Here is a 17,221-nt window from a genome sequence, read left to right as displayed (position 1 = left end):
TGCAAGACCTCTAAAGAATACTCTTTTTTTTTTTTACCTAGGAAAGTTTTATTAATTTTTGTTTCAGAAGTGAGGCTTACCGGGCTCATGTAAACTCCTTGGTGCACATCTCCAAACTGTCCTTCCCCAATGCAGCGCCCCAGCTCAATCCTCTCCCTTTGAATTTCATAATCTCTGGCTACAAGAATATAACGCACTTGAAATATTAACCTTCTGCTGAAGGGCAAGGAAATAATCCACAAGACACAAAACTCAAAGTAAGTCACTCAAATGTCTCACATATGAATAACTAAGATTAACATTTGCTGCACACCAACCTATAGAGATGCTGCACACACACAGTGGAGACCTCTCAAACCTCTTAAAAGTCTGAACCAAAGCAAGGGGGAAAGAACTGTGAGATGGACATTGTTAAATTAACTCCAGTGCACTTATTTCAGTGCAATACACATAATGAAATCCTTCTGAATTACAGCTGGTGAAAGACAAAGCACACAAACAGTTTAAGGCAACACCAATGCTGTTAAACAAGGCCTCAGCACGCATCCCCTGGCTGTTTAAGAGGACTCCACCATGTGCTGGTTTAGATTTTGGAACCATCAAAAAAGCCCGGAGAACTTTTAAAGAGGTAACTGCAAGAAAAAAAATATAGGAACAAGAGCACGGCAAATAAAGACAAAATGAAAGAGTGAAATTTTGAGTGCACTACACCTCTGCCAGTGTGTAACTGAAGGAAAATCGAGATGTTTGGTGGCTTTATGCAATTTTGTTAACGTCACAGTTTAAGAGGCTGAGAATATTACTGATAAAAATGGCTCAGCACTTCAGCAAAACATTTCATCAATTGCAATTGAATGATTTCATTTGCAATTTAATTTCTAGCAGACGTGGAAAAATATTTCAGGAATAGCAGAAAAGCATGCACAGTATATGTTTTCACTTCTATTCTTGTATTATACAGAGAAAAAATTATAAGCAACCAGCTTAGAACTCCATAACCTTGACTTTGACATCATTAACACTACAGAAGTAATGTCATCTAGAGCTGGGTAACAAGGTGATAAATGCCTTTTTCATCTCTTTTTTTAAGTACTGCATTTTCCTCTTTAAAGTCCCAAAGCTAACTGGTTTAACTATAAATAAATAATGTTTATTAAATGAAAGTGAATAGTAAGCTTAAAAATTCCACATCATTCCAAACTGCAAGCATACAGGGATGGGTAAAGGGTCTCCTGTTACCTTCATCTATTCCATAGCTTTCTGCAGTGCAATTAAGAGAAAAATCAAATGCTTACTTAGATAGAGCTTCTTAAAATCAAAACAGGACAAACATTTTTCAACATAAAAAAAAAAGAAGAAAGAAACATACTGATGCAATTCAAAGTTTACATTAGCAGAAGTCACAGGCCCATTCTTGTGATCTTTACTGACTCAGTCCTTTGGGAGCTGAACACTTGAGACCCCTTCAATCCAGCAAAGCACTTAATGAATTTTGCCCCACATCCCAACTCATGGGTTTTGCATTGAAGCCATGTTCAAGTGTTCAGCACATCCAGGGCTGGGCCCACAAGTAATTACTTCCATGAGAATTTAAATAAAAAGGTTGGGGGGGGAAATAAATTACACAAAGTTAATCTGTTAACAAAAATAAAGGATAAAATTTATCACAGTTTGCTTTGATCCTGAACCTATATTAATAGAATACATAGTGACTTAACTGTCAGATATTAAAAATGCTCAGTTTATTTCTGGAAAACATATATTCTTGCTTTTCAAATACTGATGTTAATATATATATATATGTTTTGCAAAACATATATTCCTGCTTTTCAAAGATTTTCCACAGCCGTGGAAATAATGCTGTGAACACTGAAATGATTATGAAACATTCTGCCCCATGGTGAGCTCAGAAATCTACCCAACTTCATGGTCCTTCAGCAGAATGTGGCCCCAGCTCAACACCATCCTCCCCTCTCACGCTGACCAAACCTGATGGTTTTGGCAGGATTCTGCACCAATGGATTGTCTGCTTCCAGAGAAATCCTTGGTTGCCCAAATGCAACTGGAATTTCCCAGATGCAGCTTTTAAAATCAGAATATTGGACTTTCATGTTAAATGAATTGTCCTTGACAGTTTAGGCTTATATCATAATACAAACAGGCTGTAACACAAAATCCTTGTGGTGGCTACAACACCACTCTATTTATTTCAAAGATGAAGACCCAGCAGAACTTTCAGTTTTAATTTTTGTTCCTGCAGTCTTTCATCTTTAACAAAATTGCATGTGGTACAGTTGAGTGCTCCTCTCTCATGGAACCAGAGAGCACCACGTCTGTCACAGAGCAAGGTGAGATACAGTCAGACAGCAACCCACATTGTTTGCTCTCAATCTGTAAGTGTTATGTTCAGCATCACAATTTTTAAAAAAAATCCATATTTTGAGACAAAAAAAAAAAAAAAAAAAATCACAGTGAAACCACAGATAGCAGGAAACCAGAACATTTTCTTTGCACATTTATGAAAAAAGGCTGAAATATTTAAGTCCCTGCTAAACCCAGGAAGCTTTTGGATAGGAAAGTTCCCATGTTAACCACGGCACTTACTTGAGGGCATTGTGTAAGTGTCTTCTTCATCTATAATCTCTGCATAGTCATCAGTCTCTGCAAAGGGAGGAATTGAAGAGTTTCGGGAAAAGCAGATGAAAACCAATCTCCAGAACAACATCTCCAACGTATCAAGGCTGATATGTCCCAATCCCCAAGTTCAGCATTGCCAGGTCACATTTAATACAGCATGACTAAAACTTGCTCATGCATAATTCATGGTATGATAATGACCTCAGTGCCATTTGCATTACATCACATTGATGCACTCAACAAAGAAGAAAAGGAAGATAAGTTTGTATTCAAAAAAGTTCAAGTTTTGCAATTGGGACCCATCTCAACTGTTGATTTAGGATCTTTTTAACAGCAAATTCCATTCCAGTAAAGAGAAAAAAATTTGAATGAGTCAAATTGCTTTACCTTCAATAAAGGGTGAATAACAGTTTGCTATTTTTTATGTCAAACAGGCAGAAGACAGCAGTGATGTTCCAGGGCAGCTTCCCCCTACTGTCAGTGTGGCCGGGTGAGTTATTTAATTAACACAGAATCTTCTAGAGCACAAAGACCTTTTTAAGCAACACCCTCTTCCCCATTTTTCTTACAATTTTCCTTGTTTAGTGGAAATTCACCACCAGTTTTGCTGTCAAGACTCAAGATTTCATGGACACGTTTTGGAAACAACTTCCCAAAATTTTCAGAAAAATGACAGTGCACTTCTTCCTCTGTTTAAAACTTGAGACTTTTATATCATCTGTTCTCAAAAAGGTTTAAATGGTGTCAACTCATATCAGAAGGCTCTCCTCTTGCTCTAAAGAACTTCCAGCGTGTGCTGCAGGTCATTTCCTAAAGGTCAGAACAATTTCTCCAGGGGTTTTAAAGCCACTCCACAACAGTGGGTTCATTTTTTACTTCAAGGCTGTCATATTCTACTCACCAACTTTAAACACAAAAAGGGGTTCACAAAAGTAATTTCTAAACCCACTGTGCAGTTTTTGTGGTTTCACACACTGGAAAGCCTCTGGAAGTCATGATTTCCTCCCCCTTTCCCCCCATCTGCCCTGGAGCATATGGATACATCCCTACAGCTCCCTGGCATCATTGCTAGAGCAATGCCTTGGACTGGGACAAAATCACAGAGAGTGGGAAGAGGGATGGGATGGTCCCTCAGCTCAACCCAGCCCTGAAACCAGAGCAAGGCTCATCAATATTACACACGCAGATAAGCAAGAGGCTCAGTTTTCAGGCAAACTGAATATTCAACCATTAGGAAACTACAGGTTGCCTATAACTTTTGAAGTTCAACACACTTCAGGAAGTAAGTGTAATTTCATGATCCTAGTTTCTAACCACTTAAATAAAATTAAAGCTGTTTGTTTTTTTTTTTCTTTTGAACTCCTGTATGAATATGTCAGGTGTTGTAAAAGCAGAGTTGGGAAATTCCATGTCATTTTAAATTTTGCTAGGCAATTTCTATTTGGGACATAGCAAAACACAGTCACCTAATGAAAATGCAATAAATTATAAAGACAGTGCACAATTCTGAACAAGCAGAACACCTAGAAGCACTTCTTGCTTTCTCGGTGTTTTATTTTCTTCTCTACATTATAAACAAATGTTTTTTGTAAAAATAAGCCTCGGTTTGATTTAAAAAATAAGCTTTAAAAAAAAATCCCCAACATGATGGAGATAAATCACTGTTTCCTTCTAATATTGTGATAGGATTTTGTTGAAGACATCAGAAAGTTCTCAATCTATGTTAGAAAATGGACTGGATGAAAAACATTGTAAACATACTTAAGTAAAATTTTTAAAGTTTGGAAACCAAACTGGTGCCACTTAACTGGTGCAACTTAAAAAGACCCCAAACAATTGTCACACTAGGTTACAGAATAGTGCCTTCAGAATGTGATCAATGGCAGGGCTTGTACATCTCTCTGTTTTAAATTAATGAGTTAATTCATACTAAAAGCATTCTCAGAATAGCACAGAGCACTTTACATGGTTTTGATACATTGCCCAAAACCATCGCGAAACCAGAAGTGTCTTCATAATCAATCCAAATGAATTAAATATATGTAATTAACTACACAAATATTTTTTGTTCCACATTTAACACTCTGGAAAGGAATACACTAAAAAATAATTCCTGTGTATGTCTGGCATTGTTTCTGGGAATTAAAGGAAAATTCAGTCAAGGCAGCAACACCGATGGGCTCGAAGTGGTCTGGAACAAAGAGAACTGACCTCCCTCACAGAGGAGCTTGAGCCCCGGATTAATCAGAGATGAGACTGTTACCAAATCCCCCAGACCCGTGTCTGCTGAGAGATATTCCAGGAGCCTAAAGCAAATCTGAGCTGGGCAGGGCTCTCCAGGCTGCTCCACAAAGAAGGATGTGTTACAGCACTCTCAAGAGCTGAACATATTCAGAGATTCCAGATGTCCTTGGTAAGTCTAGAAAAACTCAAATTTAAGAACAGAACAGGGCTCATCGTGCTGCCCTCCTGCACTTTTTAAACCCAGCACCATCACTTGCTATGATTCTTGGAGATGGCAAAATGAACAAGTAGCTTTCAGGAAAAGGCAGTGGTGGTCACACAAATGAATGAGCCAATTTGAGCTTTACGAAATCTGAATGCATTTATTAAACTGTAGGGAGAAACATCCCAGGGTATTAAATCTATAATAGCTAATCCATGACCTTAGGCACGCATTTGAACTTCCCTTTTTGATAATTTTTCCCATTTATCACAGCCTGTAATTTATAAAAGAAGGTAAGTTCCTACAAAAAGCTATGCAGGGGTAGTATCTGAAATGCAATTTTAAAATTTATGACAGAAAAAATGTCCTTTTGATGTTTAAGAAAAGAAAGAAAATTGTGTGATATTATCTTTAGCTTATATCTGAAGGAAAATAGATGAAAAGTTAATACACCCCATTCACATTTTACTGAAAGGGAGGTCACAAGACATGATCTCTATTTCCTCTTATCACCCTCCTTTGCATATTGCTTTTATGTCCTTTTAGTGCCTCCTACTTAGAAGAATAAAAATACATATACTATCAGTAGCAGTAGTTTGATTCTTTCCCAACTTCAAATGGAATCCTTTAGAAAAATAGCTAAAAATCTCTTTTAAAATACTAAACCCCAACTTCTTTTCAGAGGAAAAAAAGACTTTGAAAGTCTGCAGAAGTTAAATATTTTGCAGTAAGTTTCAGTTTTTAAAAAGAAACCCCAAACATTAAAATCTGTCTTTAAAATTATTAGTCTGAATAGCTGAAACCTGGTTAATATTCATTTATTCAATCCGCAGTAATCTACCTCGCACAGCTTCTTTTAATGCAAGGAGCACTTTGATGCCTTTTTAAAAGAATTACTCAGTAGACTCATTTCTCAGGTGTTACATCCACTGACCAAAGTAATGATGATGCAACCATTTCAATCAAACTGGACACTTGCAAGCCTCTACACCCTTTTTGCATCATGCCACAAGTCCCATAGCAAACACATGCACCACCCTGTGTGTTTGAAATACGATTTTTCCTTTTCCAATTCCAGTTTAGCAGAAAGCATTAGTTGCACAGCCTGTAAAGTACAGTATTTATCAGCTAATACCCAAAGCACACCACTTTTTAACACTAAAAGCTGTATAAAATGTATTACTGAAATGTGCATTAAGTGGTATATGGAGATAAGAGTTGCATATTGCATTAGTAACACACAGACTAGAAAACATATTACCGTCCCCACTAATTTCATCTGCAGATCCAGGTGGCATGCAAGGAGAGAGAGAAAAAAGAGGGGGAGAGAGAGGGGACAGAGAAGGGGGAGGGGAAAATATACTATTAAATTCATGAGTAATCCAAAAGTATTCAGACTGTAGTTATCTTATATACCTGACTCAAGAGAAACCAGAAAAGCAGCAGAATTTAAGACTTCTCACCTAAAACCCAAGGGACAGAGATACGCTCTAAGAAGCTTTTATGATGAAACAGAGTTAATGACTTTCAAACACAAAGGTACACAAAAATTTAATTTGGAACCAGAACTAGTTCTTTTAATGCATTGTTAAGAAAAGTCAATTTCTGGGTTTATTGAATACTTTAAAGCAGTTCTCCTACAGCCAGATGAGTCAGCTCAACTTGACTCTGCACATACACTGAGGACTTTGGATAAGCAGAGTTGGTGTTGACCCTTCCAGAAGAAATGCACTCCTGAGCTATCACCAAGACATCAGTGAGAAATGGAACCATCGAAGTTTTTAAAGACACAGAGCACTGTGCACTTGTACAAGGCTGAAATTTGAAATAAGTGGCAGAGAGCGACTCTATGGGGAAGATTTCAAACACCGGATTCCACGTGTATTGCAGCAGCCCTACTGCACACCAAGCCCCACAGCACAAGCTAAGGCAAATATTTTAGACGGCTTTTATAGATAAAAAGAAATTCTTCTTACCCCTAATAAAGCCAAACTGGTCTAGATCAGTGCTGGACCAGTATGCAGCCAAAAGCATCGCTGTAGTCCGTGTTTAATTCCAAGTGATCTCAGCTGATGCTTATTGTTGCTATTCTGTTTCATCCACAAGCATGCTGTGTCAGGGGTCCAAGAATGAAGTCAAAATATATTTACAAAAAAAAAAAGATGGCAGACAAGGGCTGCACAGCTTTATAAATAAAATAATTTGTTTGTCATTGTAACATATGATGCTCGAAAACACATTCCCCATATAAACGGGGACCAGCAAGCCGGTGATGCTGCATGAAAATCCAATTCAACATGAGGAAAACATAAAGGAATTATTCTTGGAACTCTGTTTACCTGAGGCTAAAGTAGTTTACAAACAGTAACTGAGTTAGTATATTCAGCTTTTGGGTTAATAAGGCAGCCTAGACAAAGAGCAGAGCAGTACCCTTGGGCGGCGACTCATGGGCACAGAAGACGAAAGGCAGAAAGCGTCTAGCTTTCTTTACTTTATGCTGACAGTGATTGACTCCTTTACAAAGAGGCAAGAAAAGGAAAGAGAAAAAAAAAACAGGAACAAATTATTTGGAAATAAAAGAAAAGAGACTGAAGAGAACATCTACAACGAACGAACATAAAAGTAAAGGTTTACATTACAATTCTGTATACCCAAATGAAAATACAAATGTCTCTGAAACTCTAAAGTATTTTTGGTTCAAATTTTCCTTCAAATTCCTTTCTACAGTAATTCATATTTCAGTTTTTAGAAGTAAGATTAGAACCCATTAAGAAGTCGGATTATGTCAGCTATGTACACCATTCATTAACACCAAGAACATAGTCCAGAAGTGCAACCTGTTTCTCCAAGTTTGTCTTTTAAGTTCTGTCAGACTTGTGTAACAGCTATATTCCAGTTTAAGTGACAGTCACCAGACTTAAACATGTGTGTATTGACTCTCTGAACCCTTAAAACAACACAAAATAAGTATTTCACATGGCAGGGTTACACAAAACAAGGGAAAATATGGTTTCTCTATCTCCTGAAATACAGCATTGACACATTTTATGATCTCAAATCTGCCACCTGAGTCTTTTTCCCAGTGCAGCCCTGCCTTGGATATTCCAGCTTTGCAAGGATCTCTGGGTGAGCAGCCCATGGCACCCTCACTGCCCCCTTTCCCAGTCCCTCCACTGCCTTATTTAGCAAAGTGCTTATCAGGACAAGGGAAATTTTGCAGTAGGAAAGAATACAAAAAAGGCACACGAGGTGAGAAAGGACACAAGATGACGCTCAGTACCTGAGGATACTTGCTCCTTTTATTTCTCTTGTTACCTGTTTGCTCCTCTCTGCTTTCCCTTTTTCCCTCTCTCCAAGGAAATGTGAGAAGTGGTTTAAAGAGCCAATTAAATAAAAAACCTGCATCTTGCTGCTGGCAGCTCTTCACAGGCAAAACTCAGGAGTGAGGTCCAGCCACCTGGAGTTACACAGGCTGGGGATGCAGGAGTTAGAAGACCAGACCCACAGCAGCAGCTACTGCTGAACCAGTCAGTGGTGGGAGGAGTGGAGGAAGAGTAGAGAAGGAGAATTGCATTTTAATAGAACTTCTACAATCAACAAAAACTACCACCATAAAAACTGCTGCATGACTGAGCAAAACAGGAATCATTAATCTAGTGGGAAAATGCATATATCAGAGAGAAGGACAGAACATTAATCAGATTCAATGCTAAGTCCAAAAAAGGTGCAAGAAGAGGGCAAAATTCTTGACTAAGTCAGTGTTAGCAGTATTTCCATTTGTCTTGGTTTAAGACAATTTAAAGGGGAACACTTCTGAGTTCTCCCCCTTGATACTCCTAGGGGACTTCTTTTCCTAACATCACATGGCAGACAATTTTCAGCACTGTCATTCTAGCACAAACCTCAGGCAACACTCATAAAAAGCTTCAGACATTCTATGAAAGCAAAGGAAAAAGTACTAGTTTAAGTGACTACTGAAAAGGTGTTGACATGAGAATGAGGGAACCCAACACTCTACTGAAACAGAAGAACAGGTATAGAGTCACTGCAGGCTACACAAGCCATCTAAAAGGGGAGAGATGCTCCAACTCCTGACCTGCCTGCTCAGGCTACAGAGCTCATTTCAGCTTAAGTGCTGAAATGCTGCTCACCCTCACACTGACAGGTGAGTGGCAGAAGCTGCTGAAATCTGACCAAACCTATTTCAAATGAAGGGCACACTGCAGAGGTAAAGGTGTTTTCAATTCCTCATGTGAATGCCCTGATGCCCTGTGATGTGATGGTCCAACTACTCCCTTGCATTTCAAACTCTGCCTTTATGATTTGCTGTCTAAAGTCTGTTCAACTGTTCTGCCACACTAAATGGAAGATGCTTTGTTTTAAACTTACCACATCTGCAAGTCTAGCTACAAAAGGAAGTTGATTCTAATGAGCTGATTTTAAAATTTTAAAAATAGAAGTTCTAACACTTTCCCAGGAGTCTAGAGAATACCTCAATGAAATGAATACAACTTAGAAGGATTTCCAGCACTCCACAACAGCTTCCAGCCAGGCTATCACTGGTGCTTAAGAATGCTGCTAAAAACAGCAAGGGACTTTATTTATTTAGTTCCTCTACTCACTATTCACTAAAATTATTGTGAAGAAAAAATTTAAAAGTAAAAACAAGGAAAAAAAATCTCTTTCTGTGCAATAACTTCTTTAGAGAGACCAGGCTTCTACTGCCCTTTTTTTTATGGGACAGTTACTACTGGAGCTCCTTGTATGAGCAGATAACAAATACTAGAACCTGATAAAATCCCATTCTACTTTGGTTGTACATTTTTGAACCAGTCTGAGGAAAAACCCTAAAAAAAAAACCTGTAGAAAGAATAAATCTATTGATTTCTGAGCTTTTGAACTCAAATGAACACTGTGGCACACTAAACATGTTTCTACATAAGCAACAAATCCCCAAACCTGTATGGAATACTTCTCCAGTCAAACCACACTGTTACTATTTGCACAGCAGAAGTGTCAGCTCAAATCCAGTGAGAGGCTCAAAAAGGAGGAGCACAGGAGAGTAAAAGCTCCTTAACCAGCACCACAGGCTGATGGAATCAGTGCAGGAACTTCCTGGACACTGATATGGAAAAATCTCTTTAGACTGTCACCACAATTCATTCTGGTCTTTTTATGCATGAAAAGAAACCTTTTAGTCAGTCAGGTTAAATAGGAAAAGATAACAGCACCAGTCTATTCAACTGTGATGGGAACCTGAAATACTGCAATTTATTAGCATTAAGGGCATTTTCAACTGTATCATTAATCAGTGAAATAGCTGGGTGCTTTAAGAAGAAACCCTCCTCCATGAGCCTGGAGACTAATGAGTTGCTCAAGGTTTGTAAAATTAATCTGCAGTAAACTTTAAGCTTGAATGTCTCCAAATGCTGTGACCATATGGCAGAACTACAGCTCTAACAAAGTCTTTATATTCCTCAAATTACTTAATAATTACTTAATTCGAATTTATAACTATGTAATTTATGGCAAGACTCTTAGTTTTTCTTTCCAGAAGTGAGCTGGGGAGGACACCACAGCTGAGCTGTGACACTCCTGAGTGCTCAAGATACAATTTTTCATCTAAAATTTTACTTTACACTTCTCAGCTTTGTCTTTTTGGAGTGTCTTGACAAATGGACATTTAAAAACTGCCAATTTTTCAACCTCAAGCAACTAATTTTTCCCCACCAACTAACTCAAAAGGAGCTAAGAAAAACAAGTCCTACACAAGAAACTCTTTCAGACCTGAGCACAGGACAGACCTTCATGTGGAGCACAGGAAACATGCCACAGAGCCTGCACTGTGCTCTGCAAGCAGAAGTGATTCAATAAAATTGAATTTGTCTTTCCATCCTGCTCACAGCTTTGCTATGGATCAGCCTCAACCCAGGACAGACAGGTCCTTTCACATGCCAACATCTTCATTCTGAGCACTTTGAAGTGATGTAACACTGACATCAGGTGAATAGATTTATTATTTTTTCCCTCTCCTGTTTGTTGTGTTTTCACGTTTGGCTTCTGCTCTATAGGAAACATCCTGAAAGTCTCTTTCACTCACAAATTATACCACTGAGGTTTTTTCCCTTCATGATAAAATCTGAGATCTGCTCCTAAGCAGCACCTTTATAGAACTCCCATTTCACTGCCATGATCAGGAGCCAATCACAGTGATTAAAGTCTTACAATGTTATCTTATAAATTTGTGATTTTAAAGCAGAACCTGGGAACTTGCTGAGAAGCCCTTCTTTCAGGATACTAAAACCCTTCAGCTCCAAGAGATCAAATCCTCCACAGAGCATGTTACTGAATAATCTAAACCATGGGATAGAGAGGCAATGGCACCACCAGAATTATTAGAAAGTCCTTCTATCATTTCATGATGCACTTAGAGCTGCAGCCCTTCGACTTTAAAATGCTGCTGGTGTTACTGACACCACCTGCACCAGCTGGGGAACAAGATAACAAACCAGTTTCTCTTTAATATACTTATTTCCCTCTTAAAGGTTTGTGTCCTGGGGTTTGCTACTCAGGTGCCTTGAACACTTTGCTTTATCAGCTGAAACAGGGACTGTATTTTCAGAGACCTTTTAATTTCCTTCACCAAATAAGCTCTTACTAAAGCTGCAAAACCAGCACCTGCCTTAAGCAAGACCAACCCTGTGGGACATGCTAAAATCCCCTTCAGACACATCCCTTCTGCTGGCTACCGCTGGACAACTCATCTCTCCCTTCCTGTCATCTTCCCATTAAAACTTCATTTTACAGCAGCATCTGAATATCCAAATGCCAGGAGGGACTGCTTGGAATCATAGGAGCCTTTAGGCTGAAAAAGGCCCTTAAGATCATCGAGCCCAACCATTAACCCAGCACTGCCAAGAACTTGCCAAGACTTGTTCAATACTCTGCCTGTTCAGTGCTCACTGAAATGTCATATTCTGTGGCACTGCATGGAAAGTAGCATTTGAGCTAGGATTAAAAAAAACCTCATGAACTCTCCAGGGCAAAGGAGGCACGGAGATTAGCCAAGGGATGCAAAAACATATTTATTCTTCTTAGTCATATTTACACTAGCAAGGAAGGGGCAGAAGAAACCAAAGAACTCCATGTCAGAAGGAATTTATGTAAAAAGGGTGCAAGCAGCTACTGCTGTACTGATTTCATTTTATGAAAAACTCTGTGCAATATATAATTGACTAGGTAAGTTGTTTTTTTTTTTTAAATATGTGTATCTGGAAATATAAGATCACCTTACCAAGGCTAATGTTTGCTATTTAAAAAGAAACTGCTGGCCAAAGTAAGTTCCTTTAGACTACAGCAGAACATTTCAGTAAGGTGTCTCCAAGCCAAACAGTGGAAATATAGGCAATAAAATTAGAGTTAACTGTGAGTGCTGCTTCTTACACATTTGATATACTATTTGCACAGAGCAAATAATTTAGCCTTACCATTTCCTGAGTGTACACTCTTAGCTAAGTACAAAGAACTCTTTTTTTTTTAATGCAGATGCAGGGGGAGAAGGAGGTAAAAGCTGCTATTACCTATTAGCTAAAACACTCATTGTTTCTGGTGAATCACAGCAACTTCAGCCAAAACATCAGATGACTACCAAAGCAATCTAAAATCCAACTAATTTAATTTAGCTTATTCATAGTTATTTACAATCTTACACAAATGTGTTGAGGCATAAAATTACTATGCTTTTAAAAAGGAGGGGAATCTGGCAGGCATCTTAGTTGTACACAAAACCAGTGTTCACTGCAAGGAACAGAGAATGGGAGGAATCAAGGCAGACAACACCAGAAGAAAGAGAAGCAGCAAAAGATGTGTGGTGAAACCTGGTTCAGTGACACACAGCCTCCCAGGTCCAGCAATTTGCTGCTTTGGATTCCTGAAACCAATTTTATCCTCCACTAGTTTGAAAAGGTCTTTTTTTGAAGGAGAAAAAAAAAAAAATCAGAAGTATTTACAAACCTTCTATCTTTGTGTGCTTTGGAATATTGAAGCACTTGGAAAAGACCAAGTTTTCACTTCACTAGACCAGAAATATTCCAAGGTATGTTAATAAATATTTCAAAAAGACAAGGTGTCTTTCATTAACAGCTTCCTTTTTGAACCTGCAGAGCTTCAGACAAATACCTGAACTTTCAAACCAGTGATTCAAGTTTCACACTGGGTTTGAATATTGCTGGTTTACCTCAGTTTTGGTGGGGAATTCACTGTGAAACTTCCTTTTTGAACTAAGCGTGTTAACGCTATTAATATACCTGACTTTTTAAATTTTTTTGCTGAGTCTGTTTTAGATTTCTGCTATTTATCTTTAGCATCAGGAGAGGTCTAAACAAAGGGGAGCAGTGTCAGTGAAATCAAACAGCAGAGTTAATTTACGGTTCACATCATCAAAGGCGTGGAGCAGTTACAGATGTCAGTGAGCTGAAACCTTTGGCTCTGAGCCACTGCGATGCCAGCAGAGAAAAGCTGCTGTCCTGTACCCCACAGCAGCACCCCCACAGCTGGCTCTGCCCTGGCTGCTGTCAGGCTCTGCTGACCTGGGACTGGGCTGAGCTGAGCATCGTGTCCAGCTGGTGCCTCCCTTGTCTCACACTGATGGGAGCGTTCCATCTGACAGCAGGAGTGCCTTCCCCACGTCTGCATCAAGCATCACTTCATTTATAGCAGACAGATTCCTCTGGGGATTCAAGAGATTCTTACAGAAAGCAGCTCCTGAGAAGAGCCCCTGTCATGTGGGTTTCAACTCAGCAATCTGCCTCTGGTTTAAATTTCATACAATGATATACTCAGTGCATTTCAAATAACTTGGGGGGGAAAAACACAACAACAAAAAAGTATTTATGTGTCCTGTGTCATTATATTACAAGAAGAACAAACCCTCGAGACTGAATATTAAGTGACTTGGCTTAAACCATTCCAGCATTATGTCAGCATTTCCAGTGTTTTGTAACAGGGTATAAAAACAAGCATCAAGCACAACAGTTTTATTGTGAAAGGTAGAAAACATTCCTACAATACAAGAATAATACCTAATTGGTTTTGGCAAGAATGAGAATGATATTTTCTGGTTTAATTTTATTGCTCTGGTCACAGGAGCCACCTCTGCAGCTCAGTGTCCCTGACATTCACCTGAACAAGCAGCTCACCTCCAGCACTGTCACTCCTGCGGTGCTACAGCAAAGCTCCCATTTCCCCCTCATCTACCTTCATGTGATGCCCTCAGTGCTAGAGCTGAGGGTATTACAGCTAACTTCCTACACTAATTTCAAAATGCTACTTTAAAAAAGGAAGTGTTTGTGCTCTGAAACACCAAAGGACTTCAGCAGAAGACATCTACATTAAGTGACAGCAAGAAAGGATCATAAAGTCAGCATATGTTATTGGTTTTATTATTAAAAATATTATCAGCATTCTCAGAAAAACTGAAGGAGTGAAAATGTGAGGCTGCAGACAGCCTCTTTTGTCCTGAAGATCAGCCTTTTTAAGGGTGAGCGGAATAATTAAAAAGCACAGTGCTACTCACTTCAGAATTTTCAACATTTTTAACAGCTAAAATCAGCCACACAGGTAAGAATCAAAAGAGAACATGCTGCCCATGCTTCATGCTTATCTACCTGATCTACCATCCCTGCTTGCCAGGCACTGAAGGAAGAAGAGCTGCTGTTTGACTCTGTTCACCACAGTAACTGGTGAAGCTCTATTACACCACTGCAGCTTTATCCTCATTTTAACTCAGATCCTCTCACCTCTTTTCATGCAGTGTCTGTTTATTTGGGCTTCCTATGCCAAGCAGTGAATCTCAAACATCTTTTAGAAGTGGGTAAGGGTGGGGAAAGGAATCTGAGAAGTAGGAGATTAATCAAACTCTACACATCTATCCTTTTTGTATGAAATATGTTGGGAGTTTTGAGTATTTGCCACTAAGTGCTCACATAAATATTAAAGCGGGGCTGAAGCCTCCCTCCAAGTCAGGGGTGGGAAGTCCACTGAGTCACAGTATTGGTTCCTCAAGTTTGTGACCAAATACCAGAAACCTACTGGAACAGATCATAATATAAATACATTTTTGCATTAAAATCCCCTTAATAAGTATTATGTTTACTGATTTAGAAATACATTTTCTACTAAGACACTACTAAGAATCAATCCTAGAATTCCTACGAATTATTTAAGATTCTGTAACAAGAACATATTCCCTCTTAAGCATAAAAACTTTAAAAACTCCATGTTAACTTAGAGAAATCTTAAATGCCAATAACGAACAGAAACAACATGTATTACCTCACACACCCATCCTTCAATTAATTTGTCATTTTCAACAGCAAAAATTAAACGCTTTTATCAAAACAGCTACAGAAAAACAGCTATTAAGTTTCTCCTTTCTGCGAAGCAACGATTAATATTTAATTGCCTATTTTCCCTTCTCAAAGCTGCTCCCTCACAATTAGCACACACTCAGGTAATTTCAGTTCTAGCCGACGACATTTTACTCCATCACAAAGTTAAGTGGAAATTCTGACAAGCAGCCTGGCTTTGAAGTCACTGCACAGATGTGGCAGCTGCAGGAAAAGTTTCTCTTTAGAAACTGCAGCACAGCTCCAGTTTGGGGCACTCAGTAGCCCTGGAGCAGCAGCGAGTGGAAAAGCTGCCAGCTCCAGAAATAAACTCAGCTCCTGGCTTTGGGTGAGCCTTACCTGACACAGAGACTGTGTGAGACCTCACTCCTTGCTTCTCATTGTTGGCCAGCCTGGAAAACAGAAGTTGGAAGCGCTGAATGCTGTACATTCTTCACAAATGCCGGGAATTCATCCCAACAGGCACCTACTGTAATTAGCAGGGCTGAGCCACCTCCCCAGGCACAGGATGAGCAGGGGAGAGAAGTCAGAGAGGAATCTACCACTTCATCCCATCTGGGGGAGTGAGAGTGGGTTTTAATTAGCACAACGAGTCACAGAAAGCTGGCGAGTTCGGAGGAAAACACAAATCCTAAACTGTGCACGTTTTTAAGATGTGTGTAACCTGACCGTGCTTATACTTTCTGTGTGATCTCTGGGAAATGGGAGTATGAATTGAGTTTCTGTCTGTAAAAAGACTTATCCTGTGCTGTTTTGAATTAATTTACATGTCAAACATAGGAAACCAATAGCATTTAAATGCAGTTATTTAGAAATGTTCAGTAAGTTATGCATACATTATACATTTATCATGCAAAAATTTATTGCCATTATATATAAATGTTCATTATGTATATATTATATATTGTTCATTATGTATAAATATATTGCCCATCACATATAAATGTTCATTATGTTATGTATATATTATGTCTATGTTATGTTACACATAAACATCCATAAGGATCAGAAATTCTAACAAATTCTCAACTTTTCATCAGTTACATATATAGCCACAATCTAAATGGTCAAGAAAGCACTGCACTTCATGCCTTTAGAAATCAGGAATTTCAGCTGGCAAAGGCAAAGCTTTCCAGATGCAAGATGCTGTTGGCTGGCAGTTTTGTGTATTTGATAAAAGCTCCGCTGCCAGACTTGTGAACACATGTGATGTCCTTGTTAAATAGACTCAAGTGTACAAACTTAGTTTTGGTAAACTGCCCTAAAAATGAGAAGCTTCTCCTTCAAACCTTACTTTACCCCAGAAATCCTTACAAATAAGAAAGGATTAAGTAGAATGTTATTATGTGTTTTCTCATTTGTGATTATTTAAGTAAAAAGAAATTTTCTTGTTTCATGAGTACATATTGAATTTACTGAGTTTACTGCTTCCAGCCTCAACTTTTCTTCCCTGAATTTTACCTTCTCTCTTTCTACAGCATGAGAAAGCTGCCTGGTAGTGAGGGCAGCAGCAGAACCTGTGTGTATTCACTAATTCAGGAATAAATTGTATTTCATTCTCCATCCAGTAGTCAGGAAAGCAGTAAAAATACTTCTGGACTCCTTCCAGAAATAAAGGAAAAAACAGAATGAGGTGACTGGGTCAAAGCAGGCACAGCTCGTGTCCCAAAATAAAAAGGAGGAGGTAAAACATCATCAATCACTAAATGTCATTGGGTCTTTCAGCAGTTAC

General features: G+C 38.7%; 1 protein-coding gene across 18 annotated transcripts in view; it reads right to left on the bottom strand.

The window, feature by feature from the left end:
• PTK2 (protein tyrosine kinase 2) overlaps window positions 1-17,221 on the bottom strand; it is a 189,863-nt gene that overhangs the window by 37,499 nt on the left and 135,143 nt on the right. For 6 of the 18 annotated variants that reach the window (XM_058424138.1, XM_058424167.1, XM_058424152.1 and 3 more), the window contains 6 exons: window positions 15,829-15,881; window positions 7,514-7,597; window positions 6,345-6,362; window positions 2,605-2,661; window positions 1,240-1,260; window positions 81-178 (listed from right to left, as the gene is read on the bottom strand). In XM_058424138.1, the coding sequence (XP_058280121.1) occupies window positions 81-178; window positions 1,240-1,260; window positions 2,605-2,661; window positions 6,345-6,362; window positions 7,514-7,597; window positions 15,829-15,881 (331 nt within the window). The remainder of the gene's footprint in view (window positions 1-80; window positions 179-1,239; window positions 1,261-2,604; window positions 2,662-6,344; window positions 6,363-7,513; window positions 7,598-15,828; window positions 15,882-17,221) is intronic. The other 12 variants (XM_040087474.2, XM_058424061.1, XM_040086426.2 and 9 more) reach the window with 5 other exon arrangements.

Source organism: Hirundo rustica, chromosome 1, assembly GCF_015227805.2.
Source record: "Hirundo rustica isolate bHirRus1 chromosome 1, bHirRus1.pri.v3, whole genome shotgun sequence".
NCBI classification, from domain to species: domain Eukaryota; kingdom Metazoa; phylum Chordata; class Aves; order Passeriformes; family Hirundinidae; genus Hirundo; species Hirundo rustica.
This window is presented reverse-complemented; position numbering and strand designations above follow the sequence as displayed.